Source organism: Narcine bancroftii, chromosome 5 (genome assembly GCF_036971445.1).
Source record: "Narcine bancroftii isolate sNarBan1 chromosome 5, sNarBan1.hap1, whole genome shotgun sequence".
Lineage (NCBI taxonomy): Eukaryota > Metazoa > Chordata > Chondrichthyes > Torpediniformes > Narcinidae > Narcine > Narcine bancroftii.
Window position 1 is genome coordinate 253,314,892 of NC_091473.1, and position 22,469 is coordinate 253,337,360.

Genomic DNA, 22,469 nt, shown 5'->3' on the forward strand with positions numbered 1-22,469 from the left:
TTCCATTCCCCCAGATTCTTTATTTGTATTTACTCAATTGACATTGTCTCTTAACTTTCCTTGACAGGAAGAGAGAGAAAGAGAGAGAGACAGACAGAGAGAAAGAAAAGAGACACTGCACATGTTCACTTACTACAATCTTTCAAAACATGAAGCACATTCCACCAAAAGCACATTTAACTGAAGGAAATAAGTAATACAATTACAGAGCTATTTGCATAGTTCTAAATAAACAATTTATTTACAACAGGATAAAAAAGTTATCCATAAACAATTGATGGAGAAATATTTATTCTTTTTAATACAAGATCGCAGGATACATTTCTCTTTATGATTCACAAATGCAGGCTGCTTGTAAAAAATACTCTGAAGTTTCTAGATCACGCTTTTTGAAGTTTTGAGAAATCATCGCCAATTTTAAAATCTGATTAGCTTCCCAACGGAGTGTATTAGTCATTGATTGTTTTGTGTTCGGGAAGAAGCTGTTTTGACTTTTCATTCCATCACAAGAACCATATAAATACATGCAAAACATTTTACATACAGGTTATATCACTAGTAATTGGAGAAAAAAATATCAAAATGCAGGGTACAGCACTCCAAGCTGAGAACATTCGGTACATGCTCTGATCCACCACAGTACATCATGCATACTACAGAATTAATTAGTCAGTCATTTTCTAAAATTTTTAAGCTTTTTGTGATTTTTTACAAAAATACCAGTGTTTATTACACCAGTTACCTCATTCTTGCTAATTCTGCATTTCAAGAAATTGTTTAGCTTCCCTAGTGAGTTTATTGAAGAATGGAGTTGTTCAAAAACTGAATACATATTTTATACATTCACTTGTGCAATGGAGCTGTATCACAAGATCTCTTGCCCCGGTCTCTCACACCTCTTTTAAACTTTCCAGACTCACTGTGACCCCTACTAAACAGACGAAGAAGACATGAATGCTGTCACCGTACAGAAATTGTTGTGACATGGTTACCCTTTTCCCCACCGATATTACGCTCATTGGAAAGGGAGAGCTGTGGTGGTAGAATGAAGAGCCGGATGCATTGAAAGTTTAAAAAAAAACCCAGCAGCGTCCCCTTAGTAAAAGGTAAAGAGAAGCAGCAGGGCATCACACCCAGTCTGCCGATCTGATTCATGAAGGAACCCAGATGTAAGACGCGTGTTAAAGTTAAATCTTGAAAGATGGGAAACTAATTAAGTTAGTGAAGTGCACTATTTTGGATGCTTATTGAACAGAATATATACCATTAAGCTACAGCACCGTACATTTTTATTCCATAGTGTGTTTTTATAGCTTCTTTTTAGTGTCACTCAGTTTTAAATAAAGCAGAGGATAAAATATACATAGAAACAGAATTATACATGAAAAATTCTCAGACCAAATTAATATCAACAAAATGTATATAATACTTCAAAACTAAGCACAATTTTATTATGAGAGCAAAGGTGTCCCAAGTGAATGGAAGTAGACAGTAAATTAAAATGCCTACCAATAATTTGGCATATCGAGGTAATGACCCACGCACGCTAGATCCTGCGATTCTCTCAATTTCTCATTTGTAAATTTTGTTCCAAAATTTGAAACGGTGCTTTGAAAACCAAAATTAACCAATCAGAAAGCCACCGGCAGCAAGGATCCACTGGAGTGAATAGAAACTAGTGATCACTTTCTCTGTCTAACAAAATCCACTGCTCTCTACTGAAGAAACTCGTACACACTTTTCCCACTACGTGGTGAAAGGTTGGATTTATTTGAAAACTTCACATCAACAATCCTTCATCTTTAGCATGGCTTGGCGATAAGGTTGGAGAGTGCTCATTACTACTAAAGCAATATAGCAGAGACAGAAAGCTCTCACTTTGGAAAGTGTGCCAACCAACACGGACAACATTGAGATATATATTTATACATTTTAAAACACCAATAACAACAATGGAAAAAAAACACACTTCTAGACCAGGACAAAAGTTGATTGGAAAACTCAAAATGCTTTAAGAGAGCCTGCAGTCTCCTATTACCACTGCCTTACTGGTTCCATGCCCGATTTTACCATTACAGAGCAAATCCTGCGAGATTGCATGAAGTTTACACCTCTAGGAAACTAGGAATTAAAATGTACACTCCTTAAAATAGCTGTGCTGACCAGATGAATGGAGTCAAAGAGGATAAAGGGGGACTCTGGGTATTTTTTTTTAAATATATATTTTTCTTTAAAATAAAATCTGCTTATGGTCCCAAAACCCTGTGTAAATACATACACGTCTTTCCACACCAACTACTCAAAATCATTACTCCAAATTACATTCTTACCCAGTGGTTTTCAACCTTTTTAGTTCCACTCACATTCCACCTGAATTAATCCTGATGTCATAGGTGGAATGTGAATGGAAAGAAAAAGTTGGAAACTACTGCTGCAGAGAAATCAAAACCTTTCTCCAAGCAATTTGTGTAAGGTTGGGAGTTTACAGAGATACAACAGGTGTTATAAAGGCTTAATGTAAAACCTTTTGTAAGGCAGGCCATTGCTTTCTAAGGGGAAAAAATGCTATATTACATAGCCCTTTGAGGGCCAGTGGTTCTCAACCTTTTTACCCCACTCACATACCACCTTAAGTAATTCCTTACTAACCACAGAGCACCTGTGGCATAGGGAAAAAGGATGAAAACCACTGCTTTAAGCTATTCATTTCTGCTTTTTGCTGTCTCTCTCAGTGGTTAACACCCAAACCTGAATTACTCTTGACATACAATGCCAGTGTAAAAACACTGCAAATCTATTTTTTTTTTTACCTCAGAACAGTGATATTGAAGATGGCTTCTTTTTTAACCAATGCTACATGGGGGGGGGGGGGGGGGGGGGAAGAAAAGACAGCCTTTGGCGGGAATCTTGCATTAATTAATATACTCTCCATCTCAATACCTGTAATAGGCACATGGCTTTACACCAGGATGTGTGACACCCTTATATGTTCAGGAGAAACTGAGAATTTGCCCAATTTGTTTCCACACTACAATGTGGTAAGGGCACCATAAACACGTACAAGGCTTTTGTTACATTTCTAACATTAGAACTCAGCTATGAACAAAGACCTTGAATCACTTGCTTGTGATTTTAATTAAGTGGAGAAACTAATTAACTCCATGGACAGTAAATTTGAAATGTTTGTACATGACTCCATTAGGGTTAGGGTAGATAGACATTCTATCTACAATCATTTAACTGCTTGCAATTAGCAGGAGAGCGATACATCATCGCAATCAAAGGCCCTGTACTGTTCTAGAAATGGAATTCTTGAACTGATGCTTAAACGCAATCAGCTGGGGGAACTCAGTGGGGCCGAACAACATCTGTGGGAGAAAATCGACATTTGAGTTTTGTTTTTTGGAAATGTCATTAGTGTATCCTGTATTTCTGTAATTGTCAGGGGTTTTAGTAATTTCGGTAATTCAATGTTTGATAAAAAATCATCTATTTTGTCATTCTTCCCTGGGTTTTCGGTTGATGCAATTGCTTATAAATTTTTTTTAAAAATTGGGCTATAATGAGATCTGTTTATCCTCATTGCTTGTTCTGGTTTTAGTTGCCAAGCCAATATTTCGTGGGTTTTCTCTCCTATGTTAAATTTGACATGTCCGGGAGCAGGGAGCTCTCCCAAAGAGGATGGACCGAGCAGTGAAGCCAGTAAGTGGCCAGCTCAGTGGCGACGTCCCCCAGGTGGTCTGGAGCGTCGGCTTGGGGAGCCTGAAAAATAAATGGCAGCGTGCATGCGCGGTACGCATTTTAAAGAGGACGCTGATGGGGACGGATGCCGACAGCAACACACTGACTCGGTAATGGGAGAAGCCGCGACAAAGACACCAATAGAAGCAAGATCAACACGGAGCCAAGAAATGGAGCAAGAGAAAGAAGATCAAGAGGAAGATAAAGACATGCAAGAAAAAAAACAGAAGCAGATGGTGGATAAGGAATATTTTGACAGTCAAATCAAAATTCTAATGGAAACAATAATGACTGAGTTCAGTACTATTAAAAAAACCAAGCAAGAGACAGATGTGAAAATACAAAGAATGAACAAGGCTATGGCAGAAATGAGAAAGCAAAGTGATGAAGTGGATGACAGAGGGATAGGCGTGGAAATGGAGGTGAATGAGTCAAGAGAAAAATTGGAAGATAGAGATAAGGAGATTAACAAGACACATGACTTATTAGCCCAAATAAATGGACATTTTAGAGGATTTCAGCGGATGTAATAAGATAAAAATAGTCAGCCCGAAAGAAGGTGAAGTAGGGGCAGATATAAAAGGATTTATAAAAAGATGGATCCCTCAGATCTTGGGAAAAGAAGAACTCCAAAAAGAAATTGAAAGAGCCCACAGAGCATTGGTGCCAAAGCCACAGCCACAGCAGAAACCGCGATTCGTTCTAATAAAACTACGATACACAAGAGAGAAAATATTGGAACTGGCAATGAAAAGAGTGAAAGAAAATAATGAACCTTTGGAGTACAATGGGGAAAAAAATATTTTTTTTTATCCAGATATTAGCTTTGAACTTTTAAAGAAGCAAAAGGAGTTTTAACAAAAGCAAAACTTACTTGATGAAGGGCTCCAGCCCAAAATGTGGACTTCCCTCACCCCACTGCCATGGATGCAGCTTGACTCACTGAGTTCCCCAGCAGATTCAGATACTGGGATTCTGCAGTTTCCTGTGAGTCTTAAAGCGATGGTCTGGTTTCTCTCTCCACGGATTCTGCCTGACCTGCTGAGTGTTTCCAGCATCTCTGGTTTTCACCCTAGATTTCCACTTTTCAGATGTGGGAAGCGGCCTGGCACTCAGTTCCTCGCCCCTTGATGGGAGTGAGGCTTGGGGACTCCATTCAGGTCTTGAGTAAATGGTTTCAAACTGACCTGATCAGTTCAGGTGTATCTAATCAAGGCGGGGGTATTGTGGGTGGGAGAGCAAAATTTAAAATAAAGTTGTGGTTGAATACAGTTCAAACACCACTTCAGGACACTGTAATATTAAAAGGAAGCAGTTAACAGTTCCAATTCGAATGCCGTTAGGATTTAAGCAGTGGTTGATAGAAATTAATTTGCAATTCAGGCTCTGCCATTTGAAAAAAGTCCCACCGTGCAGTCACTGTTCCTGCAGTGTCAGAATGAGAACAGCAACCCAGTTCCATGCTGTGGTGGGGCCAGGATAAGACTTGGGTTACTGTGTGTGGCAGGGAGACAGCAGTGGGTCTCAACCCCTGCCCCCTGCAGAAAACGCCAGAAGTGAAACCCGAGGAGGTAACCTCACTCTCACACGGCCTGTTCAGCGGGATGCATCTCGGTTTTATCACAAGATTATGCAAAGAAAGAAACAAAGCCTTTATGTAATTCAGTTAAAAGTTCTAATGCACAAGAATGAGAACTGCTAATAAGCCTTTTACACATGAAAATAAAATTGGACACCATCGGCTGAATCTCATTCATTATTCTACCACTTGGCTTTGTGGAACTGAGCCAATACACATACTGGAATAAAGCCTCTGGTTGAATCTTCATCCGGAAAACTTCTGCCACCTATGTCCTTCACCCCCAACTGCTTTATACAGGACAGGGCTTAGATTTTTGACACAGCATCGGGTTAGATCAGTGGTTCTCAACTTTTTTCCCCTCCACTCACATACCACCTTAAGTACTCCCTTACCAACCACAGACGCCATCGGTGCTCTGTGGTTAGTAAGGGATTACTGAAGGTGGCACTTGAGTGGAGGGGGAAAGGTTGAGAACCACTGTGTTAGACGCATCTGTTTGCTTCTCCCAGAGATCATTTCCACTTCTACCAGTTAGTGTTCAACTGCCACCAGCACCAATTACTCTGCAGGCTTAAGGCCACACTTACCTCTTTCCCCGGCGCATTGTCACTGATTATTGATCACAATACGGTTCGAACCTTGCCGATAAATTCCATTCTGAGAAGTGGCCATTCTCCTGGAACCATTTCATTATTTGGACAGGCTTGCATCTTTAAATCTCAAACCCTTTGGTGCAGAACAGGACTGTGTGATTACAGCAATGCCTCGTCACCTGGTGCAAACGCCATTTGTGGAAATAAAGCCTCTGGCTTTGCTTTCCTTCTCAATCAGAACAGTCTTAGAGACCCTCAGCCCCGTGGAATTTATAGCATGTCCTCTTCAGCTTCGGAGTAACTCAGGTGGTTCCTCCATTTTCTGCCTATTTTCATAGGGTTAGAGATGTTTCTCATCCAGCTGAAGCCTATCATTTCAGGGCGAATATCTGCACTCACTCAATTCATCCGTAGGGAAAAGAACAAATCCATGGGCGGGGAAACACTGTCTCTCTGCCCAAATCTGCAAGTCTAAAGGCAAGGCTGGACACAGGCTGAAGTATATTAATTGTTCTGTGAATGACCATTAAGGTGAAACCTTGGGGTTGGAGAGCAGCAAGCTAAACCCACATCACCTGCCTGGTGACACAAAAGGGTGCACGCAACTTGTACAGTTACAGCCCTTTTGGCCCACGAGCGCTTGCCGCCCAGTTGCACCCGATTAACCTGCACCCCAGCACGTTGCGAACGGAGCCCTTTCCCCGGGGAAAAGCCTCGCGGACACAGAGAGGACGTACCAACTCCTGCCAGGGATTTGCACTCCAGTCACGGTGGCTGTGACAGCGCTGCGCCAACCATGCCCCCTTAACCTGGTCAATCCCTTCACACTAAATGAAACTTGAAATTCAAAACTTTACAGCGCACACTTCCCTCGAGTTGTTTTTGCTCTGTGAATTTTCAGGAATAAAAATGCTTCCTAGCTCAGAGGACGAAAGACCAGAGATTTCAATTTTAAAAATGCTCATTGGGAAATCCTCCAAGGGCCAGGCAGCACCTTTGGTGAAACAGTTTCACAATTTCAGGTGGATGCAGTTAAACCCTCGCAGCTCCGAAGGAAGGCCAACAACCTGAACATTGAACCCACTTCTCTCCATGGACGCTGCCTGCCTGGCTGAGTGTTTCCAGTGTTTACGATCTCGGCCACCCTTCATCTGCAGCTCGGGTCCAAGGCGTTTGCCCAATCTACATCTTCAGCGTCCTCTGCTTGCCTCGCCAGCACTTCCTTCCCAACAGCCTCTACTCTGCCAACACCGTTGAAAATGAGGAGCAAATGAACCAAAAAAAAAACCAATAGAAACACTCAAGCATTCTCAGAAACGGTCCAAAACAAGTTTTGACAGCTGTACATGCCCCAAATAGAGCAATGCAAATAATTAAGCAACTTTTCCCAGAAAGAAGCACACAGAATATTTGTTCTTTGTACAAATTAGTGCATAGTTGTTTAAAATAAAATCCCATTTCCACCTTCATAAATTACACAAACCTAGACAATATTGTCCAATTTAACATTATATGATCAAGTTGCATCATTCCTTTTTGGTTGGTGATGTGGAAATATAATTTTATCAACATATAAATGACATCAATTTTCTTTTGCTAAAGGTTTTTCGCCATTTTCCAAACATTATAGCAACTTCTTGAAATTAATCTCGGAAGCTCCTCCCAATCTCAACACAGCAAACCTTTGCCTGTACACTCCCTCAAACTAGTGAAAGAGAATACCACAAGACAATCTCAAATCAAATGGGAGTGCTGTGTGCACACCACCTGGTTTGCGCCGATTCACACCAAGATTTTGGGGTGATTCTGTCCTTCAATGTGTCCCAAGGCTTGGAGGTGCTTTAGCAACATCTCCTTCAGGAAGTGGCACTTACATCTTCACAGAGGTCATACCGTGGACAGGAGTTATGGTGGAGGAGCATTTTGGGGGGTGGGGGGGGGGGGGGGGGAAAGACAGTGCTCAAGGTAATCTAGGAAGGGTCCCCAAGCCGAACCATTGACTGGCCGTGGCTCCCCCACCGATGCTGCCCGACCCGCTGAGTCTCTCCAGCAGCTCAGTGTTGGCGCGCAGCCATCTTGCCCCGTGTCCAGTTCTGTAAGCAACACTTGAATATGGCAAGGGGCCACTTTCACTCCAGACAAAAACATGTCACCTTCCCAAAGTTCACTGCAATTTTGATGAAGTGGTGCTAACTTCACAAAGGAATCCTATGAACCCACTAAACTATTTCATCAAATTAAGAAGCTGTCAAAACACCTGACATGATCCTACTAGTCAGAGGTGTCATGCTCAGGTGTAGAATCAGGCTAATATGAATCTGGGTACAGATGTGCACGATTCTATTGCAGGCTTGTTAATTAAATAAAACTTTTTTTTATATCTGTACATCTTCAAACACAATCCCACTGAACCTTTCTAGGAATTAGCCTCTAAGTTAGGATTTCCCTTGAAGAAAAAGCAATGTTTTATCATTATTAATTTAAAGAACCAAATGGCATATACTGGCTTTTGGAGTTGCACTTTCAACCAGGAGCTTCAAATAAGGAGTCTGCATGGAATATTCAGAACCAAATTCTCGTCTTTGGGTTATGGGTTTGAACTTGGGTAAAATAAAACCCAGAGACATTTGGTATGATTTCTCAGGAGGACTCGGGCCAGTTCTTCCGCACAGCAGTTCCATCTGTTTGGAAGGATTGACTGCAGGATGGTTTTGATTGAGTGTCAGCCTTAAGGATGGGGAAATGTGGAATGGGGAACGGCTAGGGGGCACCTTGGGCCCTGGCACCTCGGCAGTGAATGAAAGAGTTCACCATGCTTGTGGTGATGCTACACAACAATCAGGCTCTTCTTCTCCGCTTCACCAGCCATCCGGCCAAAGCAAAAGAAAAAGAGAACATACCAACACCAAACCATCCCATTCTTTCCCCCCCCCCCCCCACCCATTTCAAACCCTCACGATAATGCCACCAATCTTTGAGTAGTTCTGGGAAGCTCTGAAGAACGTTCCCATCAAATCCAGCTCACTAAATAGTCTGGTGCAAACGTGCCAGATGTCAAAAAGGATTTTGGGTGCACAGGACCAGTACACTGACATCTAGAGACGTTTGCCTCTTGGGCATTTGGAAGTCGGTTGGATGAAGAACAAAGGAAACAGGAAATGGGACCAAAATCAAGTTGATGTCTATCCTGCCCCACCATCTGATATTGCCCGACTCTTGTGCGTCAACCAGGAACCCCTGGGTTCCAGGAGGTGACCATGAAATTTCTGGCTTTTCCAACTTCAACTGGTGACAGGAATTAAAAAAAAAAAGGCTTAATGTAAATTACACTTTAATGTGCTCAGCAAGGAACATTCTATGTATTCTTCTGACCTGACGGATTGGTCTGTTTTCAGATCTCAGGTGGCGTTTTGTGTTTCAATGCCACAGTTGCTCACAGAAATGCTCCCTCTACCCCCCTGCTCAAGACGTTTTAGAACCTGAGGGTCTTTCTTCCCCCAACAATTTGCCAACTATAATATGTTTTTTAAAAAAAAAACTTTCTGCAAGACAAGATGAAATAGTGTGAAAGCTGCAAGTGCAAAGGTTCGAGCACTGGGAGTACGAGGGCATGGTCAGATTGATGTTTCCAAACTGTGGAGAGGGCTTCCTGAAGCAGATAGGGCAAGCTTGTCAGCGTCTGAGAGTGGGGGAGTGATCCCACTGTCCACAGCATTGTTGTTCTTGTTGGATGAGTGGAGGGGGGTTGGCACCCCACAGTTGGCGAGTCCATTGATTTCGACATCGGTCTCATCAATCAGTGGAATCCGGGGTGCGTCATCTTCCATTCCGAATTCAGGGTGGGTCATGAAGTTGTGGATGGAGCTGCGAGATTCTGGCTTCTCTATCCCCTCGTACAGAGAGCTACGGAACGCATTCACCACTTTGATCTGCAGGGCAGAGGGGCCAAAAGAAGAACACAGAGAGTAGCAAAGTTAGAGAAGCCTTTGGTCCTGGCAAGGGAAAAGCAAGGTTTGTATTTGTGCTGTGAGAATGGAGATCGTACAATATTGTCGATACGAAGCGGTCAGGACTGGGAGCGGTGGAAGCTGCAAATAAAATAAAATAACACAACACTGGAAATGTAACTATGACAAATGGAGAAAAATTAAAATTAGTTGTTCAACCGAATAAAGATACAGCAACTCGTATGCAGACTGGACTCAAGGAGGCAGTGCCTGATTTAAATGACAACAGACTGATTCTTTTAAGGCAAAAGGAGGGGTTTTTTTTAAAACAAAAAGAGGTTCTGAGAAGTACAAAATTTGAAGCAGACTGCTTGAAAGGAAGGCAAAAACATCATGGTGGGGGTGGGGGGGGTCATCAACAGGGAAAGTGGAGCCTTGCTCTTCATAATGGCCAACGCAGCATTGGGATGTGAGGAAGTATCATAAAAAAAATGAAAGGTCAAAAAGCAACGAGACTCAAACGGTTTTTACTGTGGAGAAGATCAAAGGCAACAAAATTTGTAGAAATAACATGAAAGCAACGCCGGCTGGGCAAACGTGAGCACTTCCTTGGAGCACCATTGCCAATTCTCCCTCCAAATGGTGTGCAAAGGGTCACAGTTTCATGGACAGAACTAAATGTCCATGTCCACACTGGGCACGAGCTGATTTGCGGGCACCCCACTCTATCCAAGCAATGGCAGAAAATAATCACGGGGACTGAAAAGAATGGAAGTCCGGAAAATCCATCCGTTCCTCACCACCACGTGGTGCACTGACGGGACCAACAAGGTTCGGCTGTAACTGCGACTTAGATGGTTAATCAGTATTGCCACACATTCCTTTGGCTTGAGTGTATCCCGAGGCCAACAGAAGGGGTTTGGCGTGGCACACAGACTGTGCTGATCCATCCCAATGGTGCATCTTCCTGTCACCTCCTTCCCTGACGCCTAGTGCCAGAGAGAGAAACAGCAAACCCCAAGCCAGGCCAACAAACTCGACAAACTAATACTATTAGAACAATTTGGGGAATTGGGGGGTGGGGGTGGGGGGGGGAAGGTTGGGGGAGTAAAGTCAAGGTGCAGTCCAGAAATGTTGGACATCAAATGGGATTAAATACCAGAGAAGATAAGACTGAGGATTTGGATTCTATAAAAAGCAGATGAAGATGTAAAAGAGCGTGAATGACCACAGGTTTTAACAGATTCCACCAACACAGCTGCAATTATTCTCTAAATGATGGATTACTGTGACAATACCAGTGTTGACACAAACAAAATGGTCCCAACTGCTTTGTTCGATCCACTGCAATAAGTGATAGAAACATTTAACAGTGAAGGTCAAAGTAAAGGGTCACAATCCTCACAGGTTATGCAACAAATAAACACGACTCAACAGAATCACAATGCGTGACCGCCACTGGTCGCCATGCTAGGAGCTGCAAGGGATTCTTCACGGGCAAACATCAGCGGCTTAAACTGAGCTCACAGGGTACGAACCAGCGGCGCGCACATGCAGAGCAGCAGAGTAGGCGACGCAGAGAGGCCTAATATTCGTTGGAGAGCAGCAGCGATCATCGAGGATCCACCCCACCCAGCACACATTCTGTTCTTGCTGCTGCCATCAGGAAAGAGGTCTCGGTGCCACAAGACTCGCACCCCCAGATTCAGGAACAGCTGCTCCCCCTCCGCCCTCAGACTCCTCAACAACAAACTCAATCAGGGTCTTGTTTACGGACTCTTACTTGGGGCACTTAATTTGGCTTTTTTCTCTCTCCTCTCTGTATTGCATATTGGTTTACATTGGGTACAGTTTTATTTTGCACGACCAACGTGGTAATTCTGCCGTGCCCACAGGATCTCAGGGTTGTATGTGACATCATATGAACTCTGACAATAAATCTGAAATCTCAATATTCCACCCGGTAACACACAAAGAACAGCCAGAGCTGCACACTTGCAGAGACAAAGCCATCCTCAAGACACTGGATTCACCCGAGCACCCAGGCCCTCCCACAATCCAGGGGCTTGCTCAATTTGTCTCAGTGGCACATCTTCCTGTCACCTCCTTCCCTCACGCTGGATGCCGGAGAGATGCCTGGATGCCAGGCACGGCCAACAAACTCTACAAACTAGGTAGAATGTCTGCGGGAAGTGGGAATAAAATCAAGGTTAAATACCCTCAGAGGTCAATAGGAGATCAGCAAAAAAATTCTCTGCCCAATACAAGAGCAACTGCTCTGGTCAAACAGTTGCTGGTCACCAGGTATTGGAAAGTGTGTGCATTTGGAAAGACAGTTCTTGCATTGTTTTTCCCTGCTTTGGATAAAGCGTGAACTCACCTGGGATTTAATTTTGCTGTCACACAATATTTTGCACAGCTTAAAAAATTAGCGAACGGTTTTTCTCTTTAATTTTTTTGAGTTGGTGAACCAGTGACTTGGGAGTCACTCTCAATTACTCCCCCTGTACCCTCTCCTCCAAAGGCACCAAAATACATCAGACAGACAGACGTTTGTCCTCCTGTTACAATTGGGGAGAAAGGTAGACAGTAACACAGCCAAACGTGGGTTTCTTTTAACACCAGTGTGACTGATGGTGGGTGCAAAGTGCATTGGAGATCTGATACTGAGCTCTAACGATGTCATCAGAAATGTGACCTATTAGATTAAGGCACTCCTATGGACTGGAATTATGAAAAGCAATATTATTTGATAAGGCATGTTGGCAAAAGTCTCTTGTTGGCTGAAGTATGATGGCATCAGATCACATTTACATCGAAGGAAAATCGATTGGATTTTAGGACCCAAACATTACAGTAGCTAATGATCCAGACCAGGGTATAAGACGGAGTAGTAAATGGCTTTGAGGACAGATCAGACTCTAACCTGAACTAACAGGGACGGGACACCCATGAGATGTGGAAGTTTGCTTCCGCTTTGAGCACCTTTGAGCAGCGGTCTTAAGTTCCCCTGTGTTTGTAAAAAGGATGTCCCTCCCCCAACAACACCCCCCCCCACCCCGCCCCTGCCAGCATAGGAGCCTGTGGGTTACTTTAGATGGGTGAGAGGAAGGAGGACACCTGCATTTGTTGGTGTCTAATGGCATTGCGTGGAACAGCCCAACATAGGGACAGACCCTTCGGCCCGTTTGTACCGAACACGATGCCCAAATTAGGCTAAACCTCTGCTGCCTGCACATGATCCACACCCCTCTATTCCTGTATATTCATGTGTCTACCCAGAAGTTCAAGCACCATTGGCAGGCCTGTTCCAGGCACCCACCACTCTCTGTATATAAAAAAAATGTCCCGCACATCTCCTTTAAACTTACATTTCTAACTAAAATATAAATTCTACACACGACACTACAAACTTTAGGAAATAAAGTTACAGTCACTATTCAGATACCCCAATGCACACGTATGCTATCAGAAGAGAAAGCAGATTGTGTGGCAGTCACCAGAATGGCTCCCCTCTTTTCCCAAGACGTGATGCTGGGTAAAGGCAACTCTTACCCTCAGATTGAAGCTCACTTTTAAAACCACCCGCAATTGATCAAAAGTAGCCCCGTCAGCTAAATGACAGTTTGTATGGACATGAAGAACTGCTGGAGCAGATTTTAAAATCGTAATAAAAATCTGCTGCAGCAAACTCAGCAGGTCGAGCTGCATCAATGGTCGATGTTTCAGAATGGAACCCTTCATCAAGACTGAGAACGCAGAGAGAGGCTAGCCAGTATTGTGAGGGCAGGGTGGGAGGGGTTGGAAGGCCTTTGACAAGGTCCCACATGGGAGGTTGGTCAGGATGGTTCAGACGCTCGGTATTCATGGTGAAGTAGTGAACTGGATTTGACAATGGCTGGACAGGAGAAACCAGAGGGTGGTGGTGAACGATTGCTTCTCAGACTGGAGGCCTGTGACTAGTGGTGTACCTCAGGCATCAGTACTGGGACCATTGTTGTGTGTCATCTATATCATTGATCTGGATGATAATGTGGTAAATTGGATCAGCAAGTTTGCAGAGGACATTAAGATTTGAGATGTCGTTGTCAGCGAATAAGGTTTTCAAAACTTGCAGATGGATCTGAACCAGCTGGAAAAATGGGCTGAGAAATGGCAGATGGAGTTTAATGCAGACAAGGGTGAGGTGTTGCATTTTGGAAGGACAAACCAAGAAAGGACGTACACAGTAAATGGTTGGGAACTGAGGAGTGCAGTAGAACAGAGGGATCTGGGAATACAGATACATAATTCCCTGAAAGTGGCGTCACAGGTGGACAGGGTTGTAAAGAGAGCTTTTGGCATCTTGGCCTTCATAAATCAAAGTAATGAGTACAGGAGTTGGGATGTTATAGTAAAGTTGTATAAGACATTGGTGAGGCCAAATTTGGAGAATTGTGTGTAGTTTTGGCCACCTAAGAAGAGGAACTATATCACTAAGATTGCAGAGAAGATTTACTAGAATGTTGCCCGGACTTCAGAAACTGAGTTACAGGGAAAGGTTAAACAGGATTGGACTTTATTCCCTGGAGTGCAGAAGAATGAGGAGAAATTTGATAGAGGTATTTAAAATTATGAGGGGGACAGACAGAGTAAATGTAGATTTTTTTTTCCACTGAGGGTAGATGAGATACAAACCTGAGGATATGGGTTAAGGGTGAAAGGGGAAAAGTTTAGGGGGAATGTGAGAAGGAACATCTTGATGCAGAGAGTGGTGGGAGTTTGCCAGCTAAAGTAGTGAACACGGGCACAGTTTTAGCATATAATAATTGGAGAGGTACGGAGGGCTATGAACTGGGTGCAAATCAGTGGGACTAGGCAAAAAAAATGGTTCAGCATAGACTAGAAGGACTGAAGGGACGTAATGTATGGATAGGGGGCAGAAGGAGATCGATGGACCAGGGAGGGGTGAAGGATGACTGAGAGTTTGGGAGGGCAACCTCCTGTCCACACTCAGATGGGATCTGACTCGAAACATTGACCAATGCCAACAGACGCTGTTTGACTTGAGGACTTCCTCCACCCAATTGTTTTGTACCTGATTCCAGCTTTCCTGTGCCTCCACTTTGAAATGCCCAACACTTCTCATGCCTGTGTTCACCTACGTTACTGGGCAGGAACAAACCACACACATGCCGGGACATCACACTTGCCATCCCATTATATGCAGCTATTTAGAAGCGCAAACTTTCCAAAGCAAAACTTTTTAATGCATGTTCATCTCATGCCCGGCAGGCATCACACACTTGGGAGATCCAAAAGGGAGGGGGGGGGGGGGTAGGTGGTGAGGGAAAGACACAGATATGGCTTAGAATTCCAATATTACTGGTCCCCAGCCTTGAGGTAAACTGCTGAAAGCTCAAATGGAAGATAACAGAAAGTAGAGTTGTGGTCTCCACAGAAACAATACACCACAGTTACTAGACAATACATAATCACACACTTCGCAGGCATGATCCCTTTGCTGCAATAGAGAGATTAGTTTCCCTGGAAAAGTTCAGGTTTCCAGTCATGAGCTGTCATGTATTAGAAATGAATGATCTATCACTGTTCGAGAAGATTGCACGGTCATTCCTGCCAACCTCAGCCGAAGGTCGAACACACGTGCAATGGGGAACTCAGTAAGTGGCAATGGTTTCCTCCTGGATCAACTGACCGTTATGGGCACAGAACTACAATAGTTTCCAGCTCCGCAGCTAACTCTTCACCCGAGTCCAGAAATATTCCTCTGCTCCAGTTAATAAGGTTATTAAAAAATTCTCCCTGGCCCGCAGGAAAAAAGAATCCCGTACATGATGTCATGTATGTAGTCTGACAATAAATTTGAACTTCGATTTAAATGGCCAAACATTAATGAGCTACTTGGAAAAACTGGCTCTCCAATCCCTTTATTTATCTGCTGATATTTAGTGTTAATACAGGGAAACCATGAGAATATTATCCCATTTAGTTGTGAGGCAGACATTACTGCTAATCTTTGCTTATTCCTTGAAGAAGGGCTCAGGCCAGAAACGTCGGCAATATAACTTTATGGGCACTGAAAAGACCAGCTGAGTTCCTCCAGCATTTCGATGTGTTTTTACTACAATCACAGCATCTGCAGACTGTGGTATCTCATGGCAGATATTACCACACCCAGGTATGATCGTGAACTACATCCGACCCTCTTGAATTAAATGTTCAACTCGATGCTTCCAGTAGATTAAAGGGGCTTAGAATTCACTCAGTAGCTCTTTTGCTTCACTGTAAAAATAAATGAGCTGAATATCAAGAGTTCACTAGTTTTTTCTTGTGAAGTCAATTCATGTGCATTAACACAAGGAATTTCTCATAACTCAATAATCTCAAAACACTCAAACAATTACACAAGATGGATCAATAGTGAATAAAACTCGTCCATCAGAGGTGCAAAGAATATTGGAAGAGGAACGATTGTAGCCTTACTGTTCATTTACCACACCATCCCCAGGAATGTCACAATTCAAAGAGGCAGAGTGGTGAAGACTGCATTTGGCAAGTTTGCATTGCCTCTCAGAGCACTGAGTACAGGAGTAGGGACGTCATGTTGAAACTGTACAAGCCACTCGTGAGACTACGTTTTGGGTAACTGTGAGCATTTCTGGTCACTAAGCCATGGAAAGGGGTGCAAGAAGAGAGTCAAGAGTTTGCTACCAGGAGCAGTGGGGTTGAGTTCCAGAAGGGACTGGATAGGCTGCAGATTTTAATTTTCCTTTGCTGCTTGGGAGGCTGAATGATGGCCTTGCAGGGAGAATCATCAGGGGCGTGGATCAGGCGAATGACCACAACATTTTACCAAGGATAGGAAGGTCTAAAACTAGGGAGCATGGATTTGAGGTGAGAGTGGCAAGATTTGAAAGGGACTTGAAGGGTAACTTTATCTCACAAAAGGGGTGGTGGACCTGCCAGAGGAAGTGGTAGAGGTGAGGACAGTTGCGTTTAAAGGAAATTTGGACAGGTACATAGATAGAAAAAGTTTGGAGGGATATGGGCTGAATGAAAGTAAAGAGGACCAGCTCTGGAAGCTATCTCGATCAGTATAGGCAAGTTGGGCCTGAGGGGCCTGTTTGTCTGCTGTACGGTTCTGCAACTTGTCCAATATTGTGTCTGCAACAAAATGGGGTTTCTAAAGTGCAATTACTGAACGAGAGATCGGGATGGAGATTCCCCTCTCCCTTTGCCCTGATACACAAGGAAGCTGAATGTACAATTTGACAATTCCAATGTAATCTGTGTTTTGACCCAAAATGTTTTGAACTCAACAAAGCTGCCAGTTCCCAGAAAAGGTAATGAATACAAAAAGAGCAAGTTACTTGGATGTTGCCCAGACTTCAGGAACCGAGTTACAGGGAAAGGTTAAACAGGTTAGAACTTTATTCCCTGGAGCGTCGCAGAGTGAGGGGAGAGATTTGATGGAGGTATTTAAAATTATGAGGGGGACAGACAGAGTAAATGTAGGTCGCCTTTTTCCACTGAGGGGAGGTGAGATACAAACCAGAGGACAGAGGCACTGACCTTGTGAGACTACGTTTTAGATAAATGCGAGCATTTCTGGGCACCAAGACATGGAAATTGGAAAGGGGTACAGAAGAGATTCAAGAGTCTGCTACCAGGAGCGGCGGGTTTGAGTTCCAAGAAGGGACTGGATAGAGGTTAAGAGTGAAAGGGGAAAGGTTTAGGGGGAACTTCTTCACACAGACGGTGGTGGGAGTGTGGAACAAGCTGCCAGCTGAAGTGAATGTGGGCTCAATTTTAACATTTAAGAAGAATTTGGACGGGAACATGGATGGGAGGGGATATGGACTGGGTGAAGGTCAGAGGGACTAGGCAAAATAAAATGGTTTGGCACAAAAGGGTTGAAGGGGCCTGTTTGTGCTCCTAATGTTCTATGATTTTCTGTTAAACTAGAAAGTCTGCAGGCACTGTGATTGTGGTTTAATACACAAACACGCTGAAGAAACAAGGTTGTGCAGCATCGATAAGAAGCAAAGGTAGATAACCAATGTTTTGGGTCTGAGTCTTGATGAAGAGTCTTGATGAATCTTTGCTTCCTATGGAAACTGCATGACCTGCTGAGTTACTCCAGCACTTTATAACGTGACACCCCTGGATTTACCAAACAATCCTGACCTGAGCTCTGTCAAAATGGATGTCAACAGCATTATTTACGACAGGTACCAGGTCAATTCTCACAGCACCTTTCCATGACTTAAAACAAGGTGAAACAACAGTGTTAACAGTGTCCTGTCCATTCATTGAAGCTCCGATAACATAATTCTCATTTCTTAGCCCACACACACATAAATCACTGCACATTCGTCGTTAAGATGTGAGGAATCATCGACGGATGGGAGAGATAGAAGGGAATCAAAGGGCGTGGGAACCAGGGAGGAGAAAGGAAGGGGAAGGATGAAGTTCAGTGATGATCTTCCAAAATGGGGCAGCAGGCACAGTGGGCTGAATGGCCTTCTCCTGCTCCCATTGTTGCCCCAAACAGAATTGATTTACAAGGCAAGGAGCCTTTTTTTTTGGGTGGGGGGGGGGTGAAAGAAACAAACTGCTCATTGAATGCAGGCTGAGATTAATCAATCTGCTGAGAAAGTCTCGAACTATCCTTGTTCCTTGGGAGGGCTTGTAATGCAATTAAGATGATTTAACTTCTGGATTATTAAACAGGATCCTAATGTCAAGCTTCCCAACATCAAAAGTGATTAAATGTCCTTATTACAAAACAGTCTGAAATAAAGGAAAAAACAAAAGAATGGTGTTAATGTATATGGCTTGTTTTCGTAGAATGCATGGGACCAGAGTGCACCATTTAAGTCCAACTGATGGGTTTTAAAAAAATAAATCCATATCGTCAATTCATCCCTATCTTTTTTAGATTTAAAAAAAAAAGGTGACATCTTTTATCTGAAACACTTCATTCCTGTGAAAGAAGGAAAGATGTTTAATCGCTCGGTACAGGCTGGAAGGGCCTGTTTCTGTGCTCTATGGTTCTATGGTATAGAAGCAGCAACCTTGGAAATCAAAGCAGAACTCAAACAAAAGGCTGAAATGAGAACATTCAGAAACTAAAAGGGGAAAAAGGATAGTCAAGGTTAAGTGCATGGACAGAGATGATATTAATCTCATGCAGTTTTTAAGAAACCAGCACTCACGCCCCACAGTGGTAGTAGTAGAAGCAGGAGTAGAATTGCCAGTAGAAAGCACTACATGTGTTGGGGTAGAAAGATTTTTTACATCGTGGTGCTGGCTGATTATAGAGGGCTGCCGTCTCAGCGCTCCCTGCAAGGAAGGTCCACCTTGGAATGTGTTCACTACGCCCATCTGCAAACAATCAGAGAATAAAACAGCTTTGCTCCATATTGCAGAGAGAGAGAAAGAGAGCGAGAGAGAGAGAGAAACTGGAGGAGGGAAGTGGGAGAGGCTGGGGTGCAAAGACATGGGGAAGGACAGAGATTGGGGTGGAGAAGCCGAGAGGTTGTCGGGGGGGGGGGGGAGGGGAGGAGAAGATGGAAGAGGTGGGGGTGCATTGAGATAAGGCAGGAACAGGGATAAAGTGGGAGAGGGAGTGGAAAATGGCGAGGGAGGCAGCAGAGAGGGGCAGGAGGAGGGTGGGTGAGCCGGGGAGACAAGAAAACGATGCAAGGCGGGGGGAAGAGTCGAGAATGACAGAGGGGGGAAAAATAAACAGAAGTAGTGAATGCGCAAGGAAGACACAGAGGTAGAGAGGGGAAAATGAAGAGGAACAGAAAGCAAAACATCTAAAATGGAAAGGAATAGTTGAGTCCAAGTTACACTCGACAACGTCAAGCACCCCAACAAGAATAACATGGCAAAGGGATACATGCATATAGAAAAATACAACAGTAAGAGAGGGGGAAAGGTAGAAGAGCAGAATTCCTGGAGGACTGGTTGCTTTTGGTCAGGTAGACAAGAATTTGAGTACAATTTGAGACAAGTCTGGGTGGACATTACCTAGAGAAGGGACCTTTTACAATAAATATTGTCTTACGTAAAACAGAACAAAACATCAGTTGAGTGAAGCACTTGGTGAAGAAGGTGGGCACTGGCAGATTTTGGGGAGGGGGTTTTGGGGGGGGGGGCATGTGGTCTAATTCCTTCAGGAGAGCTTCCAGTCACTGGTCCTTTGCTGTGGAGAGTTGGGAGTTTGTCAGCGTACCTGAGTCTGGATTCGGTTAAGGCCTCTGAACCAGAGGATCTGGCCCCGCCGCAGCTCCATCTCCGCGTGGTCAATCATGTCATTGTCCTCCATCAGCTCTCCTTCGAGGATGTCATCTTTCGTTGTCCCGTGGCCTGCTTCCTTCAGGAACTTCAGCCGGCTTGTTGGGATTGTGGAGATTACCTGGAAATGGGTTTCAACCTGCTGTTGTCACGCTGAAAGCTGAAGGGTGGTTAAGGGGAGGGGACAGAAGCCCTATGTAGCTGGAAAGCCACAATGTCTCCTGCCATGTTCCTGATGAAGCACAAGACCAATGCCAGCCAAGGTTAACGTCAGCTGCAGCTCAGTAATTTGCATTCTCAACTCTTAATTCAAAGGGTATGGAGTTCTAATCCCACCCATCGCAATACAGCAAGAAACTGCAGACGGTTGTGGACATGGCTCAGGCCATCTCACACACACACCTCCCCTCCACCGATTCCACTTATTCCCACTGCCTTGGAAAACAGCCAACAGATTAAAACACTCATCCCACTCCAACCACACTCTCTTCACCCCACTCCTATCACGATCACACACCGCCAGATTCAAGAGCCATTTCCTTCTTGCTGTTATCAGACTCCTGAATGAACCCCATGCCAGTAAAATGGTATTACCTTTGCTCTGTCCCAAGAGATTTATCTGAAATTCTGCACTGCTTAATTACACCACACATGGGATGTCTAGATGGAGTGAGCCATAGAACATTACAGTTCTAATCTGTACTGAACTTTATTCTGCCTCGTCCTTCGCCCCACTGACCTGCACCCTGTCCATAGCCCTCCATCTCTAAAAGGAAGGCAGTGGGCTTCTCTATCCACTGAAGGAGGGGGAAGCTCTGACTAAGGGGGGGGGGGGGGGCGAGAGGGACCCTCTCTATCCACTGAGGGGAGTATTGTCTATGGGGGAGGCGAGGGGAGCAGACACTCTCTCCTGACAGAGATGGTGGTGACTCTCCCTGTTCACAGAGGGGTGACCTTCCCTGCCTCCCTTCAATGGGAAGCACTTTGTCTCCTGGGGAAAGGAACAGCCCAAACTCACCCACCCACCACCCTAAACCAAGACCACATCATACAGCCCAGCTGGCGACGGCGATGCGCTGAGGTCGTGATGTGATGCGTGCAGCAGAGGGTGAACGAACCAACATACCTGACCCCACAGAAGCTCTCCAACCCCAATGAACGTACACCACAGCCACTGGTCTAGACTGAGGCCAGAGCAGCTGAACGGTTTGCCCCCAAATTCCACAATGATGATCTGCAACAAAAAATGTTCAAGTATCAGACACCCCCCCCCACTTGTTGGATTAGTGGCTGCTGTACTGGTTTCCAAATTTAAAAAAAAGAGACTTACAGCACATTAAAATGGTGGCACAGTTGGCGTAGCAGTTAGCGCAATGCCATTACTACGCCAGCAATTGTGGCCAGGGTGCAAATCCTGCACTGTCTGGAGAGTTGGTGTGTTCCGCCCACGTCTGCGTGGGTTTTCCCTGAGTGGTTTCCTCCCATCGTTCAAAACATTAATTGAGTGTAAATTGGACAGTGCGGACTTGTGGCCTGTTACTGTGCTGTCTATCGAAATTTAAATAAATTTAAACAAGCTCTTCTGCCCTTCAAGCCCACGTCGCTCCAATGGGCCAAATGACCTACAACCCCCATACGTTCTGAAGGTCGGGAGGAAACCAGAGCGCCCGGAGGAAACCCACACAGACACAGGGAGAACGTACAAACTCCTTACAGACAGCGCGAGATTTCAACCTGGTCTCTGGTACTGTTCATAGTGCTATACACTAACTACTGTGCTAACCCGGCTGCCCTAATTAAAATCTATCCCCTGGGAGAGATGGTGAAGGCCTCAATTTTACACCATTCCCCAATTTGCATAAGATTTCCTGGAGTGTAGGAGGCTGGAGGTGATCTTATAACCATCACCAGGGGCACGATGATTCTAAAACTGGAGGCCGTAGGGTTAAGGTGGCTGAAAAGCAATTTAAAAGAGACGCGAGGGATAAATATCTCACCCAGAGGGTGGTCTGTGTCTAGAATGAACAGCCAGAGGAAGCTGTAGAAACGAGTACAGTTTGCTGCTCAGAAGACATTTGGATAGATTTATGATTGGAAAGGTTTAGACCAGTGGTTCTCAACCTTTTTCTTTCCACTCATATCCCACTTTAAGTAATCCCTATGCCATTGGTGCTCTGTGATAAGTAAGGGATTGCTTAAGGTGTGTGTGAGTGGGAAGAAAAAGTTTGAAAACCACTGTTTTAATCGTCCCTCATTGACTCGTTATGTGCAGGGTTTCAGAACTCCAAAGGAAATTGGCCA

The 22,469-nt window shown here is 44.3% G+C and overlaps 1 protein-coding gene across 6 annotated transcripts in view; it reads right to left on the reverse strand.

Moving 5' to 3' along the window:
• LOC138765221 (plasma membrane calcium-transporting ATPase 1-like) overlaps positions 1-22,469 on the reverse strand; it is a 249,628-nt gene continuing 227,159 nt past the window's right edge. For 5 of the 6 annotated variants that reach the window (XM_069942198.1, XM_069942200.1, XM_069942199.1 and 2 more), the window contains 3 exons: positions 21,295-21,402; positions 20,107-20,289; positions 1-9,845 (listed from right to left, as the gene is read on the reverse strand). In XM_069942198.1, the coding sequence (XP_069798299.1) occupies positions 9,531-9,845; positions 20,107-20,289; positions 21,295-21,402 (606 nt within the window). In that variant the 3' untranslated portion in view covers positions 1-9,530. Of the gene's footprint in view, positions 9,846-19,163; positions 19,251-20,106; positions 20,290-21,294; positions 21,403-22,469 lie in introns of all 6 variants that reach the window. The other variant, XM_069942201.1, reaches the window with a different exon arrangement.